Source organism: Leuresthes tenuis, unplaced genomic scaffold (assembly GCF_036924035.1).
Source record: "Leuresthes tenuis unplaced genomic scaffold, fLeuTen1.0.hap1 SCAF_19, whole genome shotgun sequence".
NCBI lineage: Eukaryota > Metazoa > Chordata > Actinopteri > Atheriniformes > Atherinopsidae > Leuresthes > Leuresthes tenuis.
The window spans coordinates 4,221,634-4,249,060 of NW_027325373.1; the positions used below are offsets into that span (position 1 = coordinate 4,221,634).

At 40.8% G+C, this 27,427-nt stretch overlaps 1 protein-coding gene across 5 annotated transcripts in view; it reads left to right on the top strand.

Annotated features, from left to right (window-relative positions):
- The window catches only part of LOC140277348 (voltage-dependent N-type calcium channel subunit alpha-1B-like), a 156,397-nt gene extending 141,485 nt beyond the window's left edge, over window positions 1-14,912 (top strand). For 3 of the 5 annotated variants that reach the window (XM_072372326.1, XM_072372325.1, XM_072372328.1), the window contains exons 38-47: window positions 5,252-5,357; window positions 5,460-5,567; window positions 6,018-6,127; window positions 6,596-6,768; window positions 7,893-8,022; window positions 8,124-8,234; window positions 10,748-10,786; window positions 12,253-12,517; window positions 12,785-13,008; window positions 13,867-14,912. In XM_072372326.1, the coding sequence (XP_072228427.1) occupies window positions 5,252-5,357; window positions 5,460-5,567; window positions 6,018-6,127; window positions 6,596-6,768; window positions 7,893-8,022; window positions 8,124-8,234; window positions 10,748-10,786; window positions 12,253-12,517; window positions 12,785-13,008; window positions 13,867-14,424 (1,824 nt within the window). In that variant the 3' untranslated portion in view covers window positions 14,425-14,912. The remainder of the gene's footprint in view (window positions 1-5,251; window positions 5,358-5,459; window positions 5,568-6,017; window positions 6,128-6,595; window positions 6,769-7,892; window positions 8,023-8,123; window positions 8,235-10,747; window positions 10,787-12,252; window positions 12,518-12,784; window positions 13,009-13,866) is intronic. The other 2 variants (XM_072372327.1, XM_072372329.1) reach the window with 2 other exon arrangements.
- Window positions 14,913-27,427: the final 12,515 nt, after the last annotated feature.

A 27,427-nucleotide genomic window follows, 5' to 3' on the forward strand; every position in this document is an offset into this window, starting at 1 on the left:
AAATTGAAAATAGAATGCTATATTTTCCATTTAAGATGCTAAAGCTGCTCTGATCAATGCTATGGACTGTGTAATATGGCAGAGGTCACTTATGTTCAGTTTGCAGCTTCAGAAAGCTGAGGATTTATTTTGCTTGTTATTATAGCAGCAGGATGTAGCTGTTCTGATGAATCTTCTTCATGCCATCTGCTCAGGGTCCATCATCAGACGCATTGAATTGAAAAGCAGCTAGCTGGTGAAGGAAGAAGAACACCTAACGGCTGGAGTCAGATAGTTCTTTCCAAAGTTTGGGATTTTTGCAGGCTGCTCCATAATTTGGTCACATGATATTCTCAATTACAATCTTAGTGAATATATACAGTATGTTAAAGTTGACCTGCTATCAATGTGTTTCAGTCTCTCTGTAATTATTGAATACAGTGAATTCAATTTAACAAGTTTGTTGATCTTCTGCCATTTAATACAGTCATCAGGCAAGCATTTTTGGTTCAGAATAGGTCAATTGTTGGAACTTCAGTGACCTTTTTGCTTATCATAGGTTTATAACTATTTCTCACAGCAAAGAAATTACGATCCTGTTAGGCCCCAGCTATATATGCTGTTTAGTGATAATTAGCAAAAACAAATGGCCGCTCTTAAACTTATGTTGAAATCACAGGTCTGTGTCATCTCAAAACCCAGTGCAGACCTCATCATTTAGTTACATTTTCTCAGGAAAATGTAAAACTTTCAGTTTCCTTGTATAACACCAAGTCATTTTTGCCCCTCAGACAAGCCAGTTTTGGTATGAAAAGCTAATAAAATGCAAATTAGATTGAAATGGAAAAAAAGAAACTATGGCCTCAAACATTATTGGCAGAAGGCAAGAATCACTGTGTCCAAGTTAAGGGAAGATAAGAATATGTCACGGCTTCAGGACTCAGATGCAGGGTCAGTTCAAAAGCAGAGAGGTTGATTTTGTAAACACAGCAAAGGAAGGCAAGGCAGGAAGAGGATCTCCAGGCAGAGCAGAGGAACAGGCTGTGAAACTCAGAGAGCGCTCTCCACAATAACTATGGCTGGGCAGATTGCTGCTATGAAACATAAACCGCTCCACTCTGGGAGGAAAACAGAAGGCTCCGAATGATTACAAAATAAACTCTCACACTCTCCTACTGAGGCGGATTTAAACAAAAGACGCTCTTAAAAAATCAAAACAGAGGCACTATGAAACTTTAACTATTAACCTAAAGCTCGCCTTCAACGGCGGCACAAAAGGTCTTAAAGAATATAACACAAAACCGCTCCACTAGGGGAGGAACTATGAAACATTACAAATCGCTCCAAAAAAGGAAGAACAAAACAAAGCTATGAAACTTACCGTGCATAAATAGATAAACTATGGCTATGAATGAATTACAAATCAAGATAGCTCTGCAGGAGGATCGCTCACTGACACCTGAAACGAAAGAGGAAAGTCAGTGATTTTTCAAAATAAAACAGGAAATGATGAGACAAGACATGAAACAGAACGTAAATCGTGACGGAATAATATGCTAAGGTTTCCTGGGCAGGGGACCCATGACCTATTCCACCACCACCACCCCTCCAACCTCCCGATGGGGATTGTGGGTGTGTGCTGGTAAATTTAGATTATCTGTGGGTTTTAGGGACTGTGGCAGTGAGGTTGCAGCACCCTACTAAAAAATACTTAAACAACATGTTAGTATTCTGATCTTAGCATGGCTGTAGCCCTTTGTTTCTCTTTGGTATCTTCTGTGGGAACAATATTCGATCTGAATATGGACTAATATCCTAACTAAGAAAGCAACTGAAGCCTTTGGAGAAAAGTAGAAGTAAACGCAGAGTGAAAGGACTTAATCATGCATTAAAAAGTAGGGCTGAGGCTCAGCTTAATATAAATATCGCTCCATTAGGTGTGTGAAATGTAAGTACACTCATTTGTTCTAAGCTTATCTGCCTTTCAGTGGCCAAAAATGGATTACAGCTGCTATGCCATGATGTCTCAAAAGCTTTTCAGATTTAAATTGAATTGATTGTAAGGCATCTCAAAAGGATGTAGTGCCACATCACCAGATTCAGACATAATATGTATTCATTGAGGGAGTTTCCATCTGTGTTCTTATCAGCCTCTGCTCTGAATTGAATGACAGACGACCCAGCTCATGTATCCTGTGATTACATGAAAGACTTGTAGTGAAATGGGAGTCAAGTGCACGTCTCAACAATCCTCAGGTAGTCCCTGTGCCAGCTGCTTACCTCTTAACATGCAGACTTAATGTGAGTGGTTCCAGTGTGCACAGCTGTCCAAATGAATCACATTTAAAGGAGCCCTGCCCTCGCCCCAGATAAAAATGCCTGGGTCTGACGTGGTCACATCTCCAAATATAACTCTTGTTATTGTGAATCGACAGGGAAAGACACAGAGGGAGCAGCAGTGCATCAGAGCAAGGCCAGCGTTTTATTCCCCCCTTCCCGTTTCCCTACCCCCCCTACTACGCTGCCATTGATCATACTCCTTGCTAACCTGCCTAAAGAGCTTTTTTTTCTTACCTTCTCTGTGGATTTATGTCATTTTTTCTTCTGTATGACTTCACTGTGCATGCGAAGTCTTCCCCTGCAAGCATGTGTCTCCTGCTTCTGTACTTTTTGAAGGAGAGCTTCTGTGTTTAATTTTGCAGCTGTCATTTTGCTTTTCTACCTTTTCTGTGGAAATGAAATGCAAGACTCCACATGTAGATGACCTTAAGTGAAGGAACTAACTCCCCCTGCTTTTCAGTTTTTTCTTTACATCTCATTTTCAGTGGTGTTACACTTTCACAATGATTCATCTGCTAGATTTTAATTTTTTCATTTATTCTGCCACAACCTACAACTTCACTGTGAATGTGTCCTCATTCAAACATGCATGTGTGCAGGAAGCTTTGCATGTCAAGGATTTATGCATTTTACAGTCTTTTACTGATAAATTCTCAGCCAGTCTGTATCTTTATTTCTAAAATGTCGTTATCAAACAGCATGCTGCTGTTAGGATGCTGATAACTTTTCTCTAATGTTAATAACATATTGACAGTAAAAGTCAAGGTGACTTTATAAATAGCTTGTTTTGTCCGTCCAGCAATCCAAATTCCAAGTAAAAAAATGTTTCAGTTTATAAAACAGAGAAATGCTGCAACAAGTCCCCACATTTGAGAGGCTGCAAATACTAATATTTATGGCTACCTTTTTGATATGGATCATTGCAGTTGTTGAGTTTTTCACGTCCTTAGTTTACTTATTTATTACTTATCAGCAAATATTCTAAATTAAAGACAGGTTTTGTTTTGAAAGAATGGCTGTTGAAACTCATTAAAAAAATAAAGATTCTTTCCTAATTTAACATTTATTGTGATCACATCCTTAAATGTACATCTTAATCATTTTTTGGTTTTGATTATCATTTCCTCTTACCTGGACATGATGTCAGCAAGACTTGAGGTGTGTTCACACTTGACAGGTTTAGTTATGTTATATGTTATAACTAGTCTTTGTTGTTGTTTATTGCCTGGTGAATTACACGGTCAAGCCGGTTAAACTGTTAACAAATAAATTTACGGTATTTCATAACATTCAAATAAACACGACTTTTAAACCATACATTTTAAAGCTTCACAGTAAAACATATGAGCATATTACAGACAAAGTTGAGCTGGCTTTAACTCACATAACATTATAAACAACATATAATTTCCCTTTTAACACATCAGAGTACATAACACATCATCCTCAATCTGTTTGGCGCAATAACAAGTGCTAGCATAGTGCTAGCATAGCGCTAACTAGCCGCTAATGTACAGAACCCAAGAAACTGCTAGCATATTTCAATAGCTTTATGCTAATCTGCCAGACAACCCATGTTTTATTTTCTTAACAAAAACTAAAAAATGTTGAACCTCCTGGTGGAGTGGAAGGAGTGGTAAACTTTAACAAGTTAGTTTAAACAAAGTGGTGTGATTCTGTGTTGGTCATCTGAAAAGGTCGGTCTCAAATGAACTGTCGTTCAGTTGAAATGCAAACACAGCGCAGACCAAAGGCATCCAAAACTGCACTTTTTGTTCCTTGAAGTCAAGCCTACGTCGTTCCTGTAAACAAAGGAGCTATGATGCTCTCTAGAGTTTGGTACAGGTGCAGGAATCACAGTCTGCCTGCAGCTTTTCTTCATTTGATTGTTACACAGCTCCTCCTGGTGCTATTAGATATCCAAATTTAACTTCTGCTGGTTAACAAGCGCGTTTATCTTGAGATGCAGGGTTGCTTTGAAACCTGGTGAGTTCTATCACCAACATCTAGTCTACATTTGAGAAGCTGACCAGTTAAGATATGACAGCATCTATATGTATTTTTATGATACATTTGTTGGTTCAATATGAACAAAAACCCAGCAAAGCGTACAGGAACTAATTTGTGTGTGAACACAACCTTTAAGCTTTGGGAACCCAAATCATTGCCCTAATTAGTGTAAAATGAACACAAAAGTGCTTTGTTTCTGCTTAATTGTAGTGAGTTTGATGGATAGTTTCTTGTCAGATGCTCTACAGATTCCAGAGCTCCATACACACCGACGACCTCTCTGTTCTCCTCGAGCCTTATTTTGTTTGGAGTATGATGGATGTTCCCCACCGCAGTGGAGACTCCTGCATGTACCAAGCTTATACAGTGTTGAACATAATTAGTTAATCAGATCGGAGGTTTTAGGAGAAGTGTGCTGAGCAGTTGTCAGACTTTTATTTCAATTAACCGTGTCATTGTGTGAATGATAAATCTTTTCTGTGGTGAATGACAAGCACAGACATCCCCCAGAGAGAAGTCAGACCTTGTGGTGGCCGCCTTGACCATTAAGCCCCTAAACTTTTAGAAAATTCATCAATAACTCTCTCTGATTATGCTCTCTAATGAGAGGATGTTCTGCATTTCTCTGTTTTATCTGTCATGTCAGGCATCATGACCATTTTTTAATCATTTATAAAATAAGAAAGCATGTGACTGTAGACCTTCTGACAGTAAGACAAATTAAATGATTTTTTTCTAATTGGAAGAACACAAAGTCAAATAAAATGAACATTTATTCACCTGACTGAGCAACACTTGAATTAGTGTTTTTATTTCTGATCCCTTCATCTGGCAACTACATCTGTAATCTGGCCTCTTTTTTTTCTGAGCTCTTGGTGTGTGGTTCATGCCTCCCCCCCCCTCTTGCCTCCATTTCTCTCAGCGATTGGTGAAGATGAACATGCCGATCGCAGAGGACAACACTGTTCATTTCACCTCCACGCTGATGGCCCTAATTCGCACAGCCCTGGAGATCAAACTGGCATCTGGTGAGAGACTAAAAATCCAGAATTCCTTGTGGTTGCACTTACGGCTTTGCTGTAAATGTGAATTCCAGATTTGATGTGGCATGTTTGCGGATCTGTTCCCAGGCATTCTGGCGCAGAGTTTGTGTGACGCTGACCTGAGGAGAGAGATAAACCGAGTTTGGCCCAACCTGTCGCAGAAGACCGTCAACCTGCTGGTGACGCCACATAAATGTAAGAAATTGGCTGTGTTTGGGTGTCGTAGGTTCTTCTCACTTGTTATTTGTCTGTCTTTCTATGTTTTGTTTTGTTTTTAAAACCTTTTGGGAATAACCAATACATGGAAGATGCAAAATGCTCGATTTTTCTGAGCTTATTCAGTATTTTTAGTCACAGTATTTAAATAGAACATATTTAAAGTTCTTTCTTGTGCTGCTTTCTTACAGAATTTATGTTGTTCATGATTGAGATAAGTTTGCAATGACACTGAACTTTGTAATAACAATGCAACAGATATTCAATCTAACACTTTTTAGCATTGTGGTCCTTTATATATTCATTTTTTCAGTTGTTCCACCCACACCGTTCATTTCTCCCTTTCTGAGGAGTCCTTTGTTGCTCATGTAGCACCATCTACTGCCCACGTGGAAGAACTGTCTCTCACACTGCCCTCTCCTCCTTTAGATAATGAGCTGACTGTGGGGAAAGTCTATGCAGCTCATATGATCTTTGACTACCTCAAGCAGAATCGTGCTAAGAAACTCCAGCAGCAGAATCCTTCAGGGGCTTCTCAGGTACGGCACTGCAGCAAAAAGGTTCAAGTAGTACTTTAAAGAGGAAACCGATTTAATCTCTGGTTTGATTGGGATAGCAGACTTGTATTTAGGGATGTCTCGGTTCCTTCTTTAAGTCCTGTCGTAGGATTAAGTGAGCAGGAGAATGAGGTGTAATTCTGCGTATCCGGTTCAAACTCTTTTATTTTATTTATTAAATATTTTTGGCACAAGTGACCTTTATTCAAAAGGTGCTTAAAAGGAATGGAAATGCATCACTCTCACATTCAGCAAGTAGCCACATACATGACGTATTATGAATCATAATGTTTCTTTGTATTTGTTGCATGTATAATGAAATATAACAAAATAGCCTTTTTTTTTTAATAATCAACAAAAAAGGTAAAATGATACTTGTGTTTATGGCATTTTCCATGATGGGTCAAAACTGTGCAGTTTTCTCATGAATGCTGTCGTTCTGTCCTGCAGAGTAAACTGGGGGCGTTGTTCCGTCCTGTGCTGCCCTTCACTCACATTCAGGAGGTAGAGCCACCGATCTCCAGCCCAAAGATGCCTCTCCCACCCCAGCCTGAGCCGGAAACGAAACCAGAGGCCCCACCCGCCACCACCACCACCGGCAGCTCCATCAGCAGGGACACAATGTAAGTCAGTCTGACATCTACATTATATAAAGAACTTTGACTTAATTAAGGTTTGGGGAAAATGCACCAACCTGCTTCTCAAATGATGAACTCCACACCCAGCTAGCAGTCAGAATCGGTTTGGTCTGGTTCCTCCAAATAATCTATACGTAAGAAACACCATATGAACATGTTATTAAGGTGGAAAAGTTTATTTTAGCCAATGAGGATCTTCAAAGTCCTCATGTATGATTTCCCCTAAAAAAAAGCCTGATCTGAAATAGGTTGATCCCTTGTTGTTGCCTTGATATCCACTCCATTCAAGAAGTGACGCGTTCCTCATGAAAGTCAGATGGGGGAACGGCTGACGGTCATCAGCAGAACAGAAATGTGGTTTAGATCTGGATAATTCGGTCAGAATTTACATTGTGTAGATTTGTAAATTCATCTGATCCTAAAGGCGAATATATTACTTTCTTCAGGTGGAGTTCTTATTGATAGTGTCAGAATTCAGGTTTTTATGGGCTATCTTTCAGGTTTCCTTCATCATAAATTGACAGTTAAGTTATTGTGCTGCAGTTTGGGGTAATACACACTCTACCCATATGACTCATTTATTCCTATTACAGAACAGAGCAGTCAGACTTATTCATAATGTGAGTTATAGAGAACACACCAATAGGTTATTTATTGAATCAAAATGACTGAAACTGGAGGATTTGCTCAAACTACACTCGCAGTCATGTGCAAAATGCAAAATGTTTTTTTGTATGATTTGAATATTGCTATGATCAGAATAAATTAATTAAGAAAGAAAGAAAGAAAGAAAGAAAGAAAGAAAGAAAGAAAGAAAGAAAGAAAGAAAGAAAGAAAGAAAGAAAGAAAGAAAGAAAGAAAGAAAGAAAGAAAGAAAGAAAGAAAGAAAGAAAGAAAGAAAGAAAGAAAGAAAGAAAGAAAGAAAGGCTGTTTAGTTTGACTGTGGGTCAAATTTGCCATGAATTCAATGCCTTTTCTTCACAATATTATCAGCAAACCACAAACTTCCACTTTTGTACTTTTTTCTGGCTTACGTTAGAGACGGGCTCCTGATGCTGCACCAACAACATTCGAACTTACAGTTAAAGCTTTTGCTTGTTCGTACGCAGACTAACCCAGAGAAGCGCCATAAAACATTCCCAGTCTGGAGATGTTTCCCAGGCAGCTCAGAGGCCAAAAGCCCGGAGGAAGTTGCAGAGAGGTCAGTCGGAGGATGTGCAATATTCAACAAGACTGCAGGTACAGAAACACTATCATCTATATTTAATTCTATGCTACAGCATGATTAATAGATTTTTATATGCAATGGTGTCTTTGTTGAATTTTCTTCTCTCTTCCAGGAAATGGTTGAACTTAAGCAGGTGGAGAATGTTTCAGACACAGAGGGATACCCCAGCCTGGAGGGCCACTGCAGAGCAGCCTCTCTGCCCCGACTAAATGCTGAGTACTACGTAAGCTCGTCACAGCTCATGATGCCTGTCCTCTTGCTTTATTGCTCAAAGAAAGGATGCATGATTGTTTTCTTTGTGCTACATTCTTGTGATAGAATCAGTCTTTTTTCATTTTTTAAGATGCAGACACTGTGGATACGTTAAATGCTTCCTGGTGGAATAATAGAGCAAGTGGCTGAGGTAGGAGACGTTGGACAGGGCTGAAAAAGGCTGATGGGCAGCTGAATGAGAGTCTGTTAGTGAAACCACCCGTAAGCAAGCAGAGGCAGCGTGGCTCTGTCAGTCCACATCAATTCAATCTACCCTGACCTCTTCAGTCTGACAATTTTATGTGTTTTACTGCAGAGTCAATTTAGGATAGTGACGTGCAGAGCTAGGAGGATAGCATCCAGCTAATCATTGCATCAATAAAATAAAAGTATTTTATGGCTGTTTACAAAATGTGAGGCAGGGATCTGATTATTCTTAAGTAGGTAAACTATTGTTCCACTATTGTATTTACTGTGATCATAACCAATTGTCAATGTCAGAAAAAAATCCAGTTCAAAACCATAATCTTGTGGTATTACATCACTGATGTCATTGTCTGATCAAACTGTATCCAAATCTTAGTAAAGGATTGATAAAGCTTAGAATTTCCCACAATAGGGAAATTTAAGTTAAGTATGTTAAAGAGGTGGAAAAGTGATAGATATTCTTGAACGTGTTCATTACTGCTGTCATTTTACCTTCATGGTAGTTGTTTTAAAGGACACATTTCACACAGATGTCCTTGCTTTCAAGGATTGCATCTGATTTGCATCAGATAGCTACAGCGACTGAGTCCACTGAACGAGGTCTGTGTGCAACACAGACAGTGTTACACAGTAAGATCGTGTGTTTTCAAAGTTTCTGAAGCAGAATTGACATTGTGGAAAAACCCACAATATAACAGTGGTTTAATGAGGGAAAAATATAGCAAAATTCCTTGCAAATATTTCTAAAGTAGCGCCACAAAAATCAGTGATTCTGATTGCAAAACAATCCTGGGGGGACTGACTATATCAGACCCTTAATAATGTGTCACTAGTGTGAGACAAAGTTACTCTGATGGTTGAGAACTCATGGTTTGTTACCATGAAATCAGTATTTTTTAGTCTGTCACTGGTGCTTTTAAGGTAGATGAGCTTATTCTCCACTGAATATATCCTATCATAAACCCTCCATAATAAAATCACATGAAAAGGTGCCTTTTGGCTAACTCGGGTACATTTACTTTCAGCCTATATATATGTTAATTAATGTAAATCGTCTCCTTTCAGTTAATTAATAATTCAAACAAGCTAAAATGCTTTTTTCCCATATGAAGGTGATGTTGGTTACTGGCTCTTATTTAGCTTGTTGACTCAGCACATTTCCCAAAAAAGTTGATCTCCTTTCAGTGAATATCTCCCGTTACCCAAATATTAACATGTTAAAAGACGATTGATCAGATATGAGAACACAATAGTTGTAGTTTTCTGCATTCTAATGTGATAAAGTAAAAACAGGATTTTCATCCAGATCCTAAGATGTTTCTCTCACATTTATTTGGTTTAGCTTCTTGAGACAATTATGGTCAAACTTCTTATTTCATCCAAATATTTTCTTCATTAAACATCACGCCCACCAACAATAAGAACAGCTGAGTTTGCATGATTGAAGTGATATTTCATTGTGTTGAATTTCCCTTTTTCATCTTTAGTATTTTACTTTTGAGTTCATGCAGCTGCTCTTGTCTGCAGTTTGTAGACGTCTTGTTAGGACGATTTTTCTATCCATCATTTCTGTTTCCAGATTGCTCCACCAGCCAGATCTTGTCTGTTTAGCTTTGCTGTTGCACTGTCTGTCTCCGTGTTTTTGTGTCTCTCTTTGTGACCTTGCCCTCTCCCACAACTCTTAACATGTGCTTTCCTGATATTTCTGTTGCATTTTGATCTCTTACTATCTATCTCTCTGAAGGATCCAGGCTGCAGTTTTTCTGAGTCAAAAAGCCAAAAACACATAGTCGCCCATTTCTAAATATTTCTCTTTCACAATGCTCTATAGTTTTAGTTTTATGTATTAAGATTGAGCTTTTGTTCGTCTAAAGTTGTATTTACCTTGGTTTGAGTCCTGATGAGGACCAGATGTTTTGTCGTGTCTTTTTAACAGTACAGATCTAAATCTTTCAGTAGCTGATCAATACAGATTTTGTGCACTATTTCAATCTTTTGGGAGCACAAATAAAAAAACAGACTAAATTGTAAAATGTGCCAGTTGCAGATGTTGCAACGCTACGTGCCAGAGAGCCCAATGAAACTAAATGAATAGAATTGGTCGTGGCAGTTTGTCAAAAATCGTTGTAATCATTGAAAATTCTATTTGGCAGCCAGAATATCATCAGCCTACTCCTCCTTAAGTCTCTGCTCTCCACTTCTGTCTTCCCTTTCTCCTAATTTTGATGCTCACTGCTAACATTTTGCCCACCTCCTCTTGTGCGTGCTGTCTGATAGCGGAGCCACCCTCGCCACGCCCCTGGGACCCACCTGGCAGTATGTACCACCTGTTGTGCCACCTTTTTTTATCTCTTCTTCTCTGTCCTCCTTTTGTCTTCTCCCCTTTTTCTTCCTTTTCTCTCATGTCTGTGTTTGCCTCTATGTGCTCTTCTCATCACAGTGCAGACTTCACACCTTCCCACCATCTTGGACAAAATGACCCCCCCTCCCCTCACAGTAAACACTGATCATTTCATGAAAATACTAATAATCCTAATACTTGCAGTATACACATTTGCATAATCCATTAAACACATACATCCCTGGAAAACAGTCTGTATATCCAGGGTATTTGAAGCACTCTTTCCCACATTCAGTAGCCAGTAGTTACAGCAGTACAGTACTACACTTTGGTAAAACTGTGGTTGTGTGTATGTGACTGTTGCTATGTGGTAACTTTGTAGTGTAACGTAGTTTCGTGAGCGTGTGTGGTTGTGAAACAATGTAGCGACAGTACTGCTGCTTTTCTGCTTTGAGAACAATATCTTCTTTCAATTTCTGACTAAAAACCCGCCTAACCTTATCGTCATTTGTTCTGATGTTCAGTCTTAAAATCTTATTTTTCTCACACTGAATGCAAATGCAAAGTAAACAAGTCAGATTTCTCTCCCTAAATGATTTATTGCTCCTTATTTCAAGTCTCTTTCGGTCTTGAAAGTAAAGCTGGAAAGACTATTTTGCCCACATCAATGCTTATATCAGTGATGTGAACTGAAATGGGGAGAATCATGGCATATCAGCATGTTATACCACTTGTTTCAAAGGTAAGATTTTAAGACTGCGTACTAAATAAAATGAATTGGTTAAATGATTATTGCTAACTGTCTGGTGACATTGATGTCTCTGACTGTAAAAGGCCAGGCTGTGAGGTAGGAACAAGAAGAACAGTGCAGCCATCCTAACCCTGCCAATGAAAGCATCAATGAGGGACCAAAGCAATCTGTCAATCTTTATAATAAGCTTACAATAATCAGATATCTTTTTTCTGCCCAGTTTAAATCAAGCATTTTGTGTTACACAGCTGACTTATTCAGGCAAACGCTGTAATATTTTCACTCAGTGGTGGGGCGGCTCTGTGAGTTAGCTGCTGCTCCAGCTTCCTATCTCACCAGTCTGGTTGCAGGTGGCTTCAGGAAGGTAAGAATTTGGTGGGGTGGGTGTCATTTGTCAGTGGGAGAAAGCCTTTTTTTAATGCAGGATATTAAAGGAATATTTGCTTGCAAATGATCCTCTGTAGCTGTAAGTGTTCACAGTGTGTCAAAGATTTGTGTTCATTCTTCTCAAATTTCCCAACATCTGTGCCTGGAGAAGAACGGGCTGAACATCGGCCTTTACACAAAAGGGTGCTGGTTGTGTTATTTGTGTGCTGTGATCAAGTACAAGTAATGTGGGTGAAACCATCACTACCAGCCATCCGATTCCCTTTTTCATCACACTTTTCCATGTTCATCTTCCCCTTCCAGCCTATTGTGGACCTCAGTCCTATAAAACGCTCTGCGTCCTCGCTAACGCCACAGCTCTACCATCAGGAGATTGGGCTGAGAGAGTATGACCTGGAACGTGTTGGGCAGGCTCATTCTTCCACAGGGCCTGGACAAGGCCAGGGACAAGATAGACCCCACCACCATCACCACCACCACCGCTGCCATCGACGCAGGGACAAAGACAGAGAAAAGAGGCAGAAGTCTCTGGAGAAAGCTGCATCAGTGGAGCCATCCAGCACTGTTGGTGAGACAAACTTACATTACGATTAGATTTGAAGTTGTTAAATTGGGTTTTGAGAGACTTAAAAAAGGCCTCTATCTTGTAAATATATGTGAAAGTATTAAAAACAAAAGGTAAGAAAGTCAGTGGACCCTGAATGTTAAGCAGTAGATGCTTTGTTTGTATCTACAATCATTAATTTATTCATTAAAAGATTATGATGAGAAAAGAGCCACTTTATTTTGTTGTCTTTACCTGCTCATTCTCATTTAACTTGGTACCATCTTACAGGTTCATTCACAGACCCCTCAGCTGAAGGTCTGTCGAGAGAACGAGCGAGGGAGCGGGATCGTGGACGCCCCCATGAGAGGAGGCACCACTCCTCTGCAGGAGAGAAGCAGCGCTACTACTCCTGCGAGCGTTACGGCAGCAGGGAGCAGTGCCAAGCCCGGTCAGCTGGTCCCAGTCGATCCACATCTCCAGGAGAAGGTCAAGACTCCGCCCCTTTCAAACAGGTGAGTTGGAGGCCACACTGAATGTGTGATTACCACCTGGATCGCCCTGCAGCTCTAATTGTTCTCCAGCATGTTGGATTCTAAACGATGCAGTGACTTTGGGTTTATGGGCTATCTTTCATCTTACACCTTGATCAGTGGGGGAATTATTTACCTTTTTATTCCAAATAACCCGTCAATAACAGTCAGTTTCAAGCTCTCCGTTCACCTGTTCATGTATGCTAAGCTAATGCTAATGCATGTATGCTAAGCTAAAGGTCAGGAGCAACAAGATGACAAATATCTGCCAACATGTTATAAGTCTCTTACAGTTGTGCATTTGTCTGTACATAGAGGTATCGCCTACTTTACTCTGTTTACTGTTCTGTTAAAATCTTTGTTAAATGTATGTAATAGTTAGCATTAGTTTGTCCATCAGCTGGCTGTATTATGCACTACCCATTAAAAGTTTGTTGTGCATCAAAATCACTTTTGTTAAATGTGTAAAATACCATATTGGCATTGGTGCAGGATGTTTTGGCTTTGTGTACATGTATGAATATATGTTGTGCAGCAATATGTTCATGTTGTTTTAAGCCAGCAACAAGCCAAGATTAGATATGAAAACAGGCTGAAACATTTCAACTTCAGTATGTAAGACTGTATTTGAAATGTTAGAGACCCCCCCGCAGTGTTTCTTTGCTAAGCCACCTGGAGAAACAGTAGCAATCATAGCATACTGTGCACAGAAAATGTATCTTGATTAGATCCCGAATGGCATGACCACCTGCGACAGCAACCAGCCATTCTTAGCGTATAAGTGAATGTGACCATTGTTGAGAGACAGACTTGAAGTCATGGTTGTGCTTGTTGTCTCAGCAGGGTAGCAGTGTGGTTAAAACTGGCCTCCCCTCTGGTACAAACACACCGGTCCGTGGTCGCAGGCAGCTCCCACAGACACCCCTCACACCTCGTCCCGCTGTGGCCTACAAAACCATCAATTCCTCAGTGCTCACATCCAGTGCCAGCACTGCCACAACGGGGCACCAGACTCGCTTCAGCCGTGGCCTTTCAGAGCATGAGCGCATACTCGTGGGCAACAGTGAATCCCCGGTACCTGTTACCTGCATAGGTTCGGACCCTAATTTAAATCGGCAGCAGATGGAATCTACCCAGCAGGCCCTCCTTGAAGAGACAGAGGACTTCCAGGACGCTGTAAGCAGCCATGGAGGTGGACGCTCCCCCAGAACTGCTGCCTCCACTACAGCTTCAGCCTCACAGGGAGCTGCTGCACCCGTCACGGCAGCCGCCATGCAGGGACGGCCAGGGAGCGTGCCTAACGGGTACCACTTCACCCTTGGAGTCAACTCTGCATCTGGGCCCGGGAACAGAGGGACAGGAAGTCTCAGGGAGCGCGAGGAAGACGACTGGTGCTAACATGGCAAAAAACTTCAGAGAGCGTTAGCTAATAGCCAGAATGTGACTGCTTTGAAGTGCTGTTGATCATCTCTATTGAGCTTGTGCAGTACGAAGCCGGTCAACTGATACCGAGGGGAAAATGTTGAGGTTACAGCCAGTTGAAAGTGCTGTGAAAGGGGATTAGAGGTCATTCCAGCTTTGTAGTATTACTCTCTTTTTAATATAATAAACTCTTTACAGGAAAAAAAAAGATATAAATATATATAACTTTTTCTACCCCCTTTACTTGCACTGAAATTATAGCACATGTGAAGACCCTTAACTATCTTGCCTTGGTTATTAAATTTAGTGGAACAGAAGACAAAAGCCAAAATCTCCTCATTCTCTGAGTGAAGCTCTAAACTGTGTCATTGCTGATATCAACATGGCTGCTCGCAGCAGTTTCAGTATTGTATGTCTCATTTTGTTTGTTTGTCATAATGGTGAGTAAAGGTTTTTACCAAGCATTTATTTCTCTCTTTTTTACGTCTCACCGTGTTTTTGGCAGAGTAGATTAAGGAAACGTTTTTATTCTTTCAGGTCTTCAAATTCTGCCTAACGAACAAAGAAACTGATCAGATTAAAATTCTCTCTGTGTCGTGCATTACAGGATACCCAGTCGAGCTTTCACTGTCACATTATTGTAAATTGTACAAGATGTAAATTGTTTGAGCGCACACAGAACCAGATAGCTGCTTCCTGACATTAAGTGGCTGAAAACTAAGTGCCTCGTTTACCACGATGTTTTAAGATGCAGCCTGACTGTGGGTCAGATGGACTTTAAGGTGAAGAACATACTCAGCTGGGGAAAAATGGATAGAACAAAAAAAATAAATCTTGTGGTAGATAAGTCAGAGTTAGTCCAAATTAATCCAAATTAAGCAATCTAGTGCATGATAGGGTTGTCAAAATGTGGTGTTTGTTCTTTGACTAAAGCGTGTGTGGTGAGTACTTGCCTTTCTCTTTAAAATATACTGCCAGTCAGCCATAGAAAACAGTCTCTGAATGGGGGAAAAGTGCCATGTTTTATTTTGTCATTATCATCACAAAAAGATATCCTAAATTCAGAAACACCTGCCTCCTCAAGCATGCAGTATATCTTTAATCTTTGCCATAAAAGCCCGCTTTTTATGGGTTGTTCTTTGATCTGAGAGCAGTATTGTGCTGCTGGTGAAACTGCCTGCATGTAAACTCACAGGTACAATGCAGAGTTGTGTATTGCAGATGACTGTTGACTAAAACGTAGGGCTATGCAACAAGACGACACTTCATCTGCCCCATAGCTTTACCCTCTGGTATCTGCAGGTTCAGGCTTTGTTGTGACTGTGACCAAATTTTACATTCGTGTATAAAGAGTTGTAAATTCTAAATGTATCCTATGATGAACTGCTAACTGACAACATATACTAAGGCACACGTGGTAAATATGAAATGCAGTCGACTGCATGGTGCCTGCTCTGACGGAACCACCCAAAATATAAAAATGTGTTCTTCTGATATGGGTCAAGTTGTGTTTTTTATAATAAAAAAGAAATGTAGTGGTTTTAACTCCTCCCAGTGCTTCAGATTAATAAAGTGGTTTAGTGTGAGGTATGATGTCACTCAGAAAAGGCTGTACTAACCAATTATTGTTGTGTTTTTGTTAAGAGTTCTGCACAGGCCCAAGATTAAAACCCAAACCTGACTTGTTTTCCCGCTTCTTAAATCTCTGAGCCATCTCAAGCCAACTGGTATTGGTACTCGTCACCTCGTCCCACTGGGTCAAACATAAGACTTATAATAAGGCTTGCAGTGCACTCTGTTTTTGTTACAGCCAACACATCCCAGGAAAGACCTGCATCAACATGCATTTCTTTGTCTCTTTCTGTACCTTCTCTTTTATCCTCATGTCCAGTTGGCCTAATCTTGATGTAAATCTTTGAGAACAGAGCATGCGTTAAAACCCTCTAAAGCCTCCAGTGCATATTGATTGATTTTGTTGTTGAGGCATCAGAAAAGTACGTACGAGACCGATTGAGACCAAACACAGGCTGTAAAGTTGCATGAGCCAAAGGAATAGCCTATTTGTTCATTATATAGTACACTTTGCAGTGGCTCAACCATTTTGTCGTGCTGTTTGAAATTAACTGAAACTTTTCATTTACTTTGTCGTGCACTACAAACCTGTCATGTGGTACGCCTTCATGCGTTGCCCCCTGGAACCAGAAGCTGATGCTAATATTCACACCTTGTTAATGTTTTTTTTATTATGCCTGGTGAACATATAATAATCCCTCAGACTTCTCGACCTTTAGGTGGTTTGTCTCTGTTTCAACAGCACTGAAACTACTTCTGTTCAATGAATAATCTGCAATCTTATCACGCTGTTGCACAGAGGCTATCCTATACACATCGTACCAGTAGGATGATGTAATATATTACAGTACCATCAAGGTTTCAGGTGATTAAAAAAGCACAACAGTGAAAGATATAGCTGTTATCATGGCTGCTACTTGGATGTGCCGTGGTCTTATTCTCAGAAGGTCCAACAACACATTGATCAGCAGGATCGAATCTTACTAATGAGACCGTTATGATCTGTGGGAAAGGTTCACTGACCTCGAAGATGATGATTATTGGGTCTTTTGGTGCCATAAGTGTTTTGAAGTAATCCCTGCTGTTCTACTTCTGCATCCTCTTCACCTCGATGAATAAACTACAACATAGCGTGTGCTGGTGAGGGAACATGTCCCTGCACCGTTTGTCTAAGGCACTCAGCAGGTTTTTACCAAAAATAACAACCTTAAAAACTCATTATGATTGCTTCCATTATTTATTTGTTTTTAAATCGCTCTTAGTAATTTCCTAAAGCAGGTGCGCGCTGTAGTTTGATCATGCGCTGATTTGCTGCAGCCTCTTTAGGACTTTGCCTCTTTGGAGCTTTGCGTCTTTGAAGCTTTACCTCTTTGGAGATTTGCCTCTTTGGAGATTTGTCTCTTTGGAGCTTTTCCCCTTTGGAGCTTTGCGTCTTTGAAGCTTTTCCCCTTTGGAGCTTTGCATCTTTGAAGCTTTACCTCTTTGGAGCGTTGCCTCTTTGGAGATTTGTCTCTTTGGAGCTTTTCCCCTTTGGAGCTTTGTCACTGTGGAGCTTTGCCTCTTTGGAGTTTTTCCTCTTTGGAGCTTTGCCTCTGTGGAGCTTTGCCTCTTTGGAGTTTTTCCTCTTTGGAGCTTTGCCTCTGTGGAGCTTTGCCTCTTTGGAGTTTTTCCTCTTTGGAGCTTTGCCTCTATGGAGCTTTAAATCTGGATGATGAGTCAGTTACCAGTTTGAAGCAGATCATGCATAGATGGTAATTTTGGTCTTTTCAGTGGATTTAGAACAAGAAAAAGGGGGATCATTGTCAGCCTTTTTTGTAAAAAAATGTACCGTAGACATGTGGTTATTTGTTTAAAGCTTTGGACATGCAACTTCGAGCTTTATAAACTGATGTAGGAGGAAATGATTGTGGTCCTGCGTGTTTGCCTGTTTATTAGTTCAAGGGAAAATGAACAGTTAGATTTAATTGGTTTGAGAATAAGTCATTTTTTCCTGGTATAGGTTTGTCTTTTACAAACACACACAGGAGTAAAAGAGGGAGAATTCTTTTCTTGTTGAAGTCATACTCATTCTGTTTTCCTGGTAAGTTTATTAACACATATGTTTTTTGCGAATATTGGTTTCAGGTCTCATATCTTTACTTTTTTATTTGTCCCATAATCGTTTGATCCATTTCAGCAGCTTCTGATCATGTTCTTATTGAGCGGTTTGTCTTGGTTTTTATAGTTGACCTGACTTCCAGTGAAGCCAACATGAACAGGGTGTATATGACTGACCCCTTCTGGACTCTACCTGTCTGCATGTGCTGAAAAGAAAAAGTGCATGTGCATAGCAAAAGAAAAAAAAAGTTATTTGGCTTCATTATATCCACAATTTGTACAATTCATTTCCTGGCTGTATTTTCTGATCATTTAAACACAAAAAGTGAAAACAGAGAGAGGATCTGTTTCTTCGCTGCCTGATCTGTGACTTGACTGTCTCTCCCACAGTCATTTTGACTGTACTCTGTAGGTTTTGTATGAATACAAGTAATTGAATAAAGATGTATGATTATGACACTGCATCATGTAGATGACTGAAGATTGCTCTGCCGATAGCATTCTATGTAATCTGTTGCTCCATATTTCCCATTCAGCGTTACTGCACACAGCTTTTTCCAATTTCTTGTTTAACTACGGTAACTCAGCGGTCGGCAACCCCGCGGCTCTGGAGCCGCATGCGGCTCTTTCATCCGGCTCCGCGTGGCTTGGGAAAATAAATGAAAAACTATCCAATTGAAGTGTATTTTATTTGTGTTTGTTCGGTTTTTTAATTGTAGTTCTAAATTGGAAGATTATTGTGATCTTTGATTCTTCAAATAAAATGATATTTTATTATTTTTATTATTTTTCGTCGCTCAAAATATGCGTCACACTCACCGAAAGCCGGTATGTGCCCGGTGCCCAAAACGCTGTGCATTTATCGAGACTTTCAGCCCCAGGTCGGTCAGGTATTGAGAAATGTACGAAAAGAAAAATATCTAAAGAAAATAGAACATTTAATGAGGCCTGGAGAGATTAATTTGCCTTTACATCTGACGACACTGGCTTACCAGTAAGCCTAATTTGTGGTGAGAAAGAGACCTTCAACTCGTGTGTTTTTTTTTTACTATTATTTTTCAAAATGTGTTCATTACATAAATAAAATTTCCCTTTCTCTGCTGCACTTCATGGATTTCGTAAGCAACACACTATAGTTGTTTCTACAAAGCGTAAAGGTAAAAAACCTAATATCTATATTTTAGATCCCAGCGTTTTCTTTTGCGTGGAAACCGGGTCCAAATGGCTCTTTGAGTGTTAAAGGTTGGACTCCTGGACTTAATGAACTCTTGCATATTTGTGTATTTGTTCAAGAAAAAGAGCAGCCAGAGATTCATTACAGTAGTGACTGATATAAGGTACAAGCTGAAGCATAAATGAATGGTATTGATCTGGATTATTTCATGTTTTTAACAAATTTGTATGTGATACATAGTTCTTTATCATGTAGTTGCCTCAAGGAGCTTTACGGAGTAGAGTATAAGAAAACAGACAATATAAGGCTTATTATGGGGAAAAAGAATCACGAAAAGTAACTGGGGGATTCCCTCTTCTTCCTGTGACACGTGGTAGATGTCCAGGAAAAACAAAAAAAGCTCTTCTTGTAACCTCCAGCTGTTGAGGAAGGACCTAAGTCACATGACCTCATATTCACCACAAAACCTAGAAAGAGTGCAGACTGCAACACGAGTGAAAACAGAAACTCAAGGAAGCGTTCGCACAGCAAGAAGGAAGGAGATGGAAGAGAACCAAGATCTAGATCCAAGACATCTGGAAATAGGCAAGGAGAGACAGAGCTGATGGTCCAGCACAGAGAGGTGGACGGAGAGGAGCGTGAGAGCACAAGGAGGTGAACTGACAGATGTGCTTGAGTCACAATAATCAGCATGCAGGAGAACATGATGGGTTCCACAGCATGTGCAGAAGGTTGAGTACACTGGCAACATGTAGAAAGCCAGTGTTAAAGAGAAAACTAGCTGCAGTTGGAGGTGAGAGGATACGTTTAATTTTTTGCATTTAAAGGTTTTAACACACTTTGGGGTGTAGAGTCAGGAGGGAAGTTTCTCATGAGGTCGCTGATTTTGTTTTCCCAGCTTCAGATAACTCCTTTAACATTTTTAAAATTGATCACACCAAACTATTGCCAACCATACACCCAGTTTACCCAAATTTTGAGACAGCCTGGGAATTTAATAAGCAAGAGGCCCAACTGAACACGTTAAAAAATGATTTATTGTGTACAAGACAAGACATGCACCAGCCACATTGTCTGGTATTTAGCAGCATATTCTTGCAGCAGAAGTTTGGGGATTTGTCATGAGCTTGGTGTCAGTTTTATTCAGATTTGATTCAAAGAAAAGTTGCTATGTGACCAGATCCTGGACATGTAGCCACAGTATGTTTAACCTTTCTTCTGTTCACTCTCTAACTCCCCTGTCATTTGAGACCAGGCCGCTCCCACTGGCCCAGTTTCGCCAGTCACCTGATCTCCACCTCTCTGCACACCTACATCCACCGAACTGCTGAGACCTCAGTAACAAGACAGTTCCAGGACCCCACAATTGTCTTTGTGTGCTCCGTCAAAACTTTGTATGCTGCTTTATTCAGCTTTTTTTCCGCTACCTGACTCCTGTGCTGACTTTTTACATGTTCCTTTGATCTAGTTTGTCTGTTATTTTTTTAAACCTTGTTGTAACATCCATCCATCAGCTTTAGATCTACTTTCTCTCCTCTATTCTGACCCCAGACATGGGCATTCTCACTCAACAGCTGAATGATGATGGGTTAGCATAAGCACCCCCTCTTTCTTATTCCTCTATCTGTGAATGAGATGAGGACAGGTTTGAAAAGCAGAATGGGTGGAGGCCCTTCTGGGCTTTGATTGGTCCGCATTAATGTGGAAGGGGCGGGGCTTCTGTTGGAGCGTGTCGCGCCTCGGTGTTGTGATGCAGCTGCAGGAGGAGAGAAGCTGCAGCCGGCTGAGGAGGAGGCGGAGGAGGAGAGCTTAGAAAGATAAGTTAGTTAATCATTTTGGTCAGTCGTGCACATACGATAAACCAGCAGGAAAGAGGTGATCTGGAATGTTAATCACTTTGATTATTGCTCAAATGGACCAGACATCACTTTGAGAGCACGTTTCAAGTCCGCGTAGGTTAAACTTTGTATTGTAAAGGCGGTTAAACAGAAGCGATGTCCTGGCTGTTAAAATGGACAGTTTGCCTCCTCTGGCCACTAACTTCCGGCACCGCCTCACCTGAAGTGGATTTCGGAGGAGAGTCCGGTTCCGGGATGCTGCAAACAGGTAAGAGTGTGGAGCGTCTCCTGGCGTCTTTTTTTCACGGTGACCTTGTCAAGTGCGTCCAATTGGCAACACTTTTGTTAGGATTAGGTGTTCACTTTCGAGTGGAATCTAATCTGTGGAATTTGTTGTTGAAATGAATAAACTCCACGTCACTGAAGGCTTATAAGTGACTTTCTTCTTCTTCATAGGCCTGGCAGGAGCTGGCTTTAGACACGGGTTTAAGATAAACTTCCTATTAACCTAACCTAAACTATGACACAGATCCACCAATTTTCTGATTCGTTTTCCTCACGTGCAAGGTTTCCCATTCATGCCACACCTGCTCATGCAAGCTGCATCACTTTTAAACAAATGTTACAACCGTTTGATGTTGCTCAGGTTCAGTTCGTGTTCAGCTGGACCACATCAGTCATTCGCTCCCAGCAGCTTGTGCTCCACATGAATCTCACCCACTTCTCATCAGCTGCTCCTCCAACACTCAACAGCTTCATTCACTCCACCTTTGATGCTGCTCTTTCTTCCTCTCATCACTTTCCGGCGTTGAGCGGAACCCAAAACACTGAAATGAAGTAACTTTGTTTGGCTGGTGGTGAAGACTAAACTCAGACCACAATAAAACAATAAGGCTTCACTACAGGGCAATTACGTTTAATAGTGTTTAGCAAATTACTCCCACGGCTTCTCGAAAGAAGAAAATACTAATTATCAAGTGCTTTCAGAGCACATTTGTTATTCCAATTAAAAGTCTGCAGATATTTCTTCTACATCCTCAAAGTCCTCTCATAAATTTAAAACCCTTCACCCCCTGAAGCTGACTTTTCCTGTTAAGATGCTGTTCACACTGTGAAAAGCTTTTATGCCTTTGCATCCATAAGCTTAGAAAAACACAGTGCGCTTGGTACTTTTCATGTCTTTTACATGACCCGAAAGAGTTGTTTGGACTCGCTGGTTTGCATGAAACACATGTGAAATCTGAAGCCAAAGTCAGCCGTGGTTAGTAAACCATATGGAACGCTTTTATTGTGCCAAGCAGACTTATTTAATTAAAACATCATTTTTCAGAACCCAACCTGCTGACTTGTTGATCCTGGCATTGTCTGGATCTTCTTTATTTCACCGGTGCTGTTGACACAATGACAGCAGAGGACATATTGTTGGATTACATGGAGTTTTGGAGCTGTTTAATCCATCAAAGACCTGTGGAGATCAATTGGAAAGTGCCAAAATATGACATGACGATCACCTCCATGTTGGAGCCTAACAGTGATGGCTGAGAGGCAGCCAACCGAGTGCAGAACAGACCATTTAAGCTTTGTTTAGACTCTCCATTATCAGCGGGTTAAATCTCACCTTGCGTCAGATGTAACTCAGCTTGAATATGTCACAGTACAAACTGTTTATCCCAGTCCAACATTAGACTGTGAAAAGCAATGTGGCATTTTGAGCTCACTCAGAAAGTTCTGACACTATGTTATAAATGCTACAGTCATCCCAAAAGCTTACCCACACCTGAACCCTGCACCCTCAGCTAGAATTACTTTGCGTGTCACGATTCTTAATCTGGTGAAGCTGCATGAAATGCGAATGACCCAAAACGGACACACGAGCAAAAATGTTTGCTTAACTCAGTTGTTTTCTTTTGAACTTGTCACAGCTGTGGACATGATATAGATCAACTTGTCTGGATCAGTGCTGGTGTTCTGTTTCACACTCACCTCCTCACAGGAAGGGCCAGATCGGATCAGCCGGTCAGAGTCTTTGATGAGAAAAGGTACAGACGGCATTGTTGAGATTTTTGGAGGTGACATGTCAGCGAGCGGCCCACAGATACCCACAACAACCTAATGGGTTTATACAGCGGAATGATCAGATGTGTGCTTTATCTCTTTATCTTTGCAAGATTAAACAGTTAAAAAAGTGACTCCATATGACCGAAGGACCTCCACCTTCCAGTGTTATGATAGTACATTTGTGGTTTAAGGAAAGAGAGCAGATGAAAGAGGGAACAGGAGGATCAAACCAAATACCTTTCACTGCTGTGTGTTGCCTAACAGTCACTTTATGTTTGAGCCTTGTGCACGAAGCATTTTAACTCACATTTGATGAATTTCAGTCATACTCATGACTTTTCTTTAAGTAAAAAAGATCCTCTCCTGTTGTTTATCTGATTTATACACGTATCACCATCAATTTGAGATAAAATATGTTGTTAAAAGTCAGAATCCATGCAAATGTTGCCCAAATTTGAACCTAATTTGACGTGGATGGAAATCAACGTAATGCTGAGCAGTGGAGTAAGAATCTGGATGTTTTTGTGATGCTACGAACACTTTAGCATCATTACTAAAACTAAAAGTCCTGCTCCTGTTCCACAGATGATTAACCTGTTACACGCTGAACTCTCTTTTAGCTGGTCGAGGGTCAGTCAAAGGTCACATCTTCCACTTGTGCTCAAAACGCTCTCCAAGCATATTCATTCAGAGGCTGGACCACTTCAATTGGCCCATGTTTTACTCTGGTGTTTAAGTCAGGATCAACCTAAAGAACATAATCTCATAAACAAACTGTCACTGGATCTTGGACAGCACTTCCCGTGTACTTTTCGTACAAGTTGTTATCTTAAGGATCAAAGGTCTGTAAAGTTTTTCATGTTTTTAAAGTGGACAGATGTGTCTGTTTAGATGCGGTTTCTTACAGTTCACTGTAAAGTGGCAGAGTCGCATTCCAATAACTTTATAGCTGGCTGTCATTTCCAATCCATCCATGTATCTATCCCTCTATCTATCCTTCCAATCAGCATATCCAGCTGAGATACTCCCATGTGTCTGGAACTGCTTTGTGCAACCTCTGACCCTGTGCGAAAGGTATTGCTGGAGCGATATGGAACAGCTGTTGGGGAAAGTTTTGTGATGCTTAAAGAGGTGGTCCTGAGTGTCTCCACACTTCTCGGCCTCACTCATCAAGTCACTGAACCCCATCACTCACTCAGCTGCCTCACAGATACAAACGGCTGTCTGACAGATGGGAGGCAGTGAGTCTTTTAATGCATCTCAAGTGTAGACTTTGGGATTTGAAGATTTTTGTTGTCTCTCAAAAAATGAATGAATATGCATCATGGATGACATGGTTTTGATTGTCTAAGTTACCGTTGCAGTTATAATGCAGTTGTGTGTTTTTTTTTTGTTCTTTTAGTCAATATTTCTCATTGAATTGTGATTCAGGACTTTTTTTCTGCTAATACATAGAAAATGTAAGCCTTTCTGTGTGTTATCTTGTGAGTAGATTACACCACATTGGATTTGCACTTTCATGCTCCCAAGATAACCCTTCAGACTCAATCAGCTCAGGTCAGCCAGAGGAGTGTGTGGAAAATGGAGCAAAAACGTGTAATATAAGGGTCCATTGTTCTTCTTTATTCTTCTGTAAACCCCTCTATTGGCGAATCATTGTCATTCAGGTTCATATTGCTATGCTCTGCGACATTTATGTGAGATCATGAAGCTCTGAAGTCAAACCAGATCAAGAGCTACAAAACTACACCATCCATGTTAGCGAGATACTTACGTGCTTCCAGCAGGTAGAGCTCATGATGTCATTGCCAATATAATGCCAGATCTAGAACCAGGCATCTGCACCCAATTAAACGTGATCTTGGCCCTTGGTGAGCTGCAGGCCATTAGCCAGCCTTTAACCAGACTGAGGCTCACATGCGCAGTGGCATGTGAGCGTGGTGAGGCTCCCTACAGTGTGCGGAGGCTGGGTCATCTGTCTGGTTCTGGGTGCGGAGCAGTTCGCAGGTTGTGGTTAGCTTTCTGCGGATGGAGAGGGAGAGGTGGAGACCACATGTTGGACCAGAACCTCTCTCCTTGTATGTTACGTCCTCTCAAGGCAACTGGAACCAGATGGCAGAAAAAAGAAGGTTGAGAATGTCCAGACAGAGTTCCTCAGATGTTTGGTGTTAGGGATGAATAAAAGAAGGCTTTTTATTCTTTTTCAGCCTTTACAACATTACCTCAGTGATGACTTTGTAGCGTCATTTCTCAGTGTGCGTCTCATCACAGCCACAGCAAAGCCTGAAGAACACAAAGACAGACTAATGTGGAAAGGGCAACTTTATGGTCTCCATGTTCTGTTTGTGGTTCCTTTTCGACTTAAGTGGTAAAACACATGATTGTGTCCGCAGAGCTCGTACCTTTCTTTGCTGCTTGCAAATGTGAACCACCTGCCTTGTGGCGTTGCTCAAATGAGCTAATGATCATGTGCGTGTGGCAGGTTGCATGTGCTGAGCCTGCCAGCAGTAATGTGTCTTTATTTGTGGTGTGTTGGTTTACATTCTGACATGTACTAAAGATAATTAACGCAATAACAGAAGACAGCCGAGGCTACGTGTGACTTACTCCTCATGTAACCACTGATTGGGAGTCTGACTGCTTCATTGGGTGATCTGTTTACAGTGCTGGAGCAACAGGGTGTCAGATGTAAATAATGGTGGTTTTTTCTATAATTCTATCTAATTCTGCAGCTTCTTTTGATTTTACGGAGCTTCTTGCATGCTACAGCCCGATGTTCAGCTGTCCAGCTCACAGCATGATCTTTCAGGTTTATTACACTGATTGCAGTGATGTGAGCTGACTGAGAAAAGTCGTTTACATTCACCAGCATAAAAACAGCTGCCTAAATCAAACGTGAATGCCATATTTTATCACAATCTTCGCTTTCTTTCCCACCACTTTGTTTTAACCGTTTATGGCACGTAGTTTAAAGGAAGAGACTGTTAAACTTATGGTGTTTAACTTTTCACATTTAACCATCTGCTTTTGACAGGCATCTTCTCACACTAATGTCATTTTTGCAAAGCCAAACGCCACTGCTTTGCTGTGGTTTTAGACCAAATGAATAAGGAGAGCCTCTAACATGTGAAATCTGCTAAAAATCAAGTTTTTCGACCCTGTAACCTTTCATCTTGTTGATTTATTCATTTTCCATACCCACTTTGTTCAATTCAGGAAGAATGTGTAAACTTCCCACAGAAAGGCCCATGCTGAGATTTGAACGAGGAACCTTCTTGGTGTGGCGCAACAACCACACCACCGTGCAGGCCCTAATATGTCCAAAAGACTTTTTCTGTGTCTGTGCTACAAACGTTGTGATGAGCGAAATCATCGATCAGTGCTGTGGCTGAGGAGTTCTGCTTTGAATCTACAGCACCTAGAAAGACAAGGTCAGGCAGCCCGTGTCCTCTGCTTACAACATTGGAAGGAGCAATCCTGACCACTTGCTGTGTGAGGCTAAATGCATGTCGTCTGAGCATCATATGAAATGAGAAGCTCTGGGAGGCCAGAGGAAACGTTAGCACAATAGGTGCAGAAGACAGTCAAGGCAAGGAGCAGCTGGAGGTGTAGGCTGCAACAGGTGCAAGTCAAGATAGTGTAACAATACAGAAGAAAACGACAGAAAGCGAATACCATAATGATAATGATTTGCTGTACAAAATGGAGATGGTCATTGATGATTTTCCAAGGAGGGCAGGGGCCAGCATCTAGTTTTGACCCTTCTTTGCAGCCGGCACACCTCACTGTTATCGAGCATGTCAGCACACTCTCGATGGTGGAGTGATAGAAAGCCACAAACAGCTTTTCCTCCAGGTTGTTCCTTTTCAAAGCTGAGCTTTCTTCTGACTGATGGAGAAACATAGTCCTACCTGAAACTGTAATGCTTTGTTTCACTATTAGAGCTCTCTTCATGTTGTCGAGACTGACTGATCGGCACAAGACAAAAAGACTTTTATTTTACTTTTATTAACCTCCTGGTGAACTTAATGGAAACATGAATGGCAAAAGATCCTGATTTAAGATACTTAAAAATCAACTATTTGCTAGCAACTTTGCTGAAAAGGGATTGTTCACACCTTATATTTTCTTTTTTTTTCTCAAGAATGCAAATCACTTAGGGCTGAGCAATATGGGGAAAAAGTCACATCACGATTTTTTTTTTATATCAGCCACTTGAACCCCTTATTTCCCACTGTGC